Genomic DNA, 3640 nt, shown 5'->3' with positions numbered 1-3640 from the left:
AAATTTTAAATTAAGGTGATTTTGTTACCAGTAAAAGAATTCTTGTTCAATAAGACATGCACAAAATTGTAGATGGCCTATTATGCTTCTAATGCACATCAAGATTCTTTATACCTTTGAAAATGAAATATGCTCTAATTACTTTCTGCTTCTTATATGATCATATAGTTTGTGTGTGTATTAATTACATAAATGAATGTATTTAAATACCAAGATATACCAACAATCCACAAAAAAAATGTTATCTTGGCTCATAAGGACCAATGAAAAGGGGTGAGAACCCTAGAAATATTTTTTTGGTTCAATCTCAAGCATATTTATATTAGTTCCATGATGGTTGTGATTGAACCAAGATAAATTTAACTTTTGGGTTTGAAGTAGGATTGAATGTCTGGATATGAGTGTGAATTTTGGTTAATGAATAATGCATAGTTGGTAAATGTACAAGAATACATTTAAATAAGGATTAAATAAGGTCAAATATATGGAAATAAGTGCAAATTAATGTGATACAATTAGGTCTAGGAACTTGATTGTGAATAAAACCTAGCACAAGATTGTGTCACTTGTCAAAATATAATTGTATTAAAGGCCAATAACTAAATGATATTTCACCTCCCCTTGCCTTTGAGGTACATGTGAATCTAACATATGCTTACATTTCAAAGTATATGACCATTCTTAGCTATTCATAAAAAGTAAATATCTAAACATTTCAAAATGATGTTTGATATATTGAAGTAATAGAATATTCCTTGATTCTTCTTATGTTCCTCTTTATGAACCTTCAATAAATGATGATGAATCAGATGCTTATCAATTACCCAAAGTTTATCCTCCTAATGTGAATACTTTGCTACAAAGGATTATATCATTGGCATTGACAACCTTGATTCTTAAAAAATGATGAAGAGGGATGCTCACTCCTCTCCTAAAAGTTATTCTACCTATGAGGATATTTTGGCATAAGATAATATTATCCACATTTTTAATTTGTCTCCTTCCATTAATTTCAATATGGATGAACACATTGAAGGATGGAGACACTTGCTCCTCTCCCAAAATTCATCATACTCATGAGGATATTTCTAAAGAATTAGCAGTGTTATGCATAGCTAAAATTTATATTAACTGAAACGTACGCAACCCATTATGCAGGAAATTTTTTTTTTTACTCAAAGCAAATCAATGACAATGAATAAGCATTTGGAGAAATACCGAATACCGGGACTAGACATAATTAATGCGAAACAAATAACAAACAAATAACAAACAAATAATATCTCTGTAAATTTGTTCTAACAGCCAACGAACTGCTAAGTAGTAATCATATGCCCGTTAAACTGCCCTTGTCCATCTCCATCAATGGCATTAAAAGCAGCAATTTCCAAATCCAATCCTCCGTTTTGGCACCGGTCCACAATTCGTACCGTCACACTTTGACCTGTTGATTCATTTGTCACCTGCAACAGTTCGAATGAATAAAACGTTTACATATAAGCTAACAATTTCTTAATATCACGCAAATAATAATTGTGAATTCAGCGAATGAGGAGGTATTAGAGGTGAGGGAGTTTACATGGATGCATTTGCCGCATAGGGAAGCTCCCATTGGACCTCCAGCTTGGTCACAATATGCAGTCCAAAGGTATTGACTGCGCCACTGCAGGGTCTGATCAGAGTCATATGTAGCACAGTACAGTCCATCCAGGGCGTAGTTATGAGCAGCAGTATTATACTGATTGTTCGTGGTGTATGTGTCACCCTTAACACAGTCAGGGAATATGAATGCCACAAAGCAGCATAAAGCAATCCACCTCACAACATTTGAAGCCATGACTCTATGCTCAATATGGACTCAACCCAACTACTCTAATATGAGCGGATTATTATGTTAAGCCAGGAGATATTGTTCTAAGAATGACCCCTAGCATTTATAGGGTTAGCATTACGCATTGTTCTAAGAATGACCCCTAGCATTTATAGGGTTAGCATTACGCTTATTCACAATATTTTATCATCGTGGCCGTGCAGCCCTTGGCTTATTAGTTTGGACTCAGCTGCGAGACAAATTGGATTCTGGAATGAGACCAAGGATAAATCTAAAGTTTGATATATCCAACTCCGAGAGAGGATATAAATCTTTAAAACGAATCCTTGACATTTCTCGTATTCTTCATGGAAATCGGCAATGAAATAGAATTATGATTGGAGTATTCTCTGTAAACATATGTTTGTTGGGTAATATCTACTTCGATGTTGTTCAAGTCTTGGAAACAATCTCTGTAAATGTAATCAACCATCATTTGTGTAGGGCCATGTAAGTTTACAATTACTAATCTTTAATAAAGTTTTGTATAGTATATTTACATTATCTATGTTAGTTAATTAATTATAAATAGAAAGGATAAACCAAAAAATTATGTTTGAAAAAAAAGAGAAATGAAATCATTTAAAAAAAAAACAAGATTATCATTATAGCAATTCTACCTTTCGAAATGAGTTTGAGCGGGAGCGAACAAGCAGGTGTTTGCGGGCGATCTAGAGTTTCGATCGCGGAGGATTCTGGAGAGGGAGGTGAGGATGTGGATGCAGATGGCGACGGTGTGGACTTCTCTTCCTTGGTCGATGATGTTGTTTCTCCCAGTCTGGTTGTTTCTGGGGTCGGCTTTTGTTCCACTCCCCTCTGTCTCTGTGTGGCTATTCTTTCCTCTATAGCTGGCTTCTGTGGGAGTTGTGTTTCGTGGCGGTGGCTTAGTGGAGGGTCTGGGGTGTGCTAGAGGGGTGTTGATTATTTTTTGGTTCGTTTTGGAACTATCTCGACTTTTGGATTGGATGGTTCTAGCCTTTTCTCTGATGGGTTCGTTACTTGTTCTCCCTATTGGAGTCTTTGTGCCAGAGCCTTGTTTGGATCCTCTTTAGTTCATGGGGGCTTATTTGTTCTCTTCCTTTTTGTTTTTTGTGTCCCCTGTTTTGTGCAAAGGGCGTTCTCTAGTTCTATTTGGTGCCCTTTGTCTTTGGGTTGTTTCAGGAGGATGGGGTTTGTCCCTTTTTGGTTATATCATGTAACCCTTTCCTAGCTCGTTGGTTTGGGTGTTGTTGGTCTTTCTCAATGTTCTTCCTGGGTTGTGGTTCTTGAGCTTTATTATTTGCATCATTGGGCTTCTCTAGTCTTTTCTATTGAGGTGGTCATGTCTTCTATTGAGGGGGAGATGCATGTAGCTAGATTTGTCCTTTCTCCTTTTGAGGTGGAGATGGATTCTTTTAAAGTTGTCCGAAAGTGCTATTGGGGGGATGTTGATACCCTATTTTATGTTCATAAGGGAGTTGGCGCTAGCCTTTGTGCTGTATTTGTTCCTTTTTCTCCTATTGAGGTGGAAATTCTGGATGATATGCTGGTGCTCAGTCTCTTGGTTGTTATTTTGAATGCCATGGGTGCTGTTGTTGAAGATGTAAAGTATTGGCGAGGGGCTGCTAATGCCTTGTTTTTCAACTATTGGAGAGAAGAGAGCGGTATTATATATGCTGTACCTCCATTATCCCCTATTGAGGTGGGGATTTTGGAAGTTTTTTTGTACATTTCTTTGTTCTCTCTCAAGACCAAGGTTAAAGGTTCCTTTCAAAAACCCATTGCTGGTTG

General features: G+C 36.8%; 1 protein-coding gene across 1 annotated transcript; it reads right to left on the bottom strand.

Annotated features, from left to right (window-relative positions):
• Positions 1-1316: 1316 nt before the first annotated feature.
• Positions 1317-1837, bottom strand: LOC131030296 (pathogenesis-related protein PR-4-like). Its single transcript, XM_057961024.2, has 2 exons — positions 1580-1837; positions 1317-1463 (listed from the first exon to the last, which is right to left on the bottom strand). Exons 1-2 carry the CDS (start codon positions 1835-1837, stop codon positions 1317-1319), a joined length of 405 nt encoding a protein of 134 aa, XP_057817007.2.
• Between the last annotated feature and the right edge of the window lie 1803 nt (positions 1838-3640).

The sequence above is a fragment of the Cryptomeria japonica genome, chromosome 8 (assembly GCF_030272615.1).
Source record: "Cryptomeria japonica chromosome 8, Sugi_1.0, whole genome shotgun sequence".
Taxonomy (NCBI): domain Eukaryota; kingdom Viridiplantae; phylum Streptophyta; class Pinopsida; order Cupressales; family Cupressaceae; genus Cryptomeria; species Cryptomeria japonica.
The sequence above is the reverse complement of the archived record's forward strand: the minus strand, read 5'-3'. Positions and strand labels throughout refer to the sequence as shown.

Bases quoted from the DNA above. Each gene is read 5' to 3' on its own strand.
- LOC131030296 (XM_057961024.2), bottom strand. From the start codon at position 1,837: ATGGCTTCAAATGTTGTGAGGTGGATTGCTTTATGCTGCTTTGTGGCA. The intron at 1,464-1,579 runs GTAAACTCCCTC...GAACTGTTGCAG, and splicing joins TATGCGGCAAATGCATCCAT to GTGACAAATGAATCAACAGG.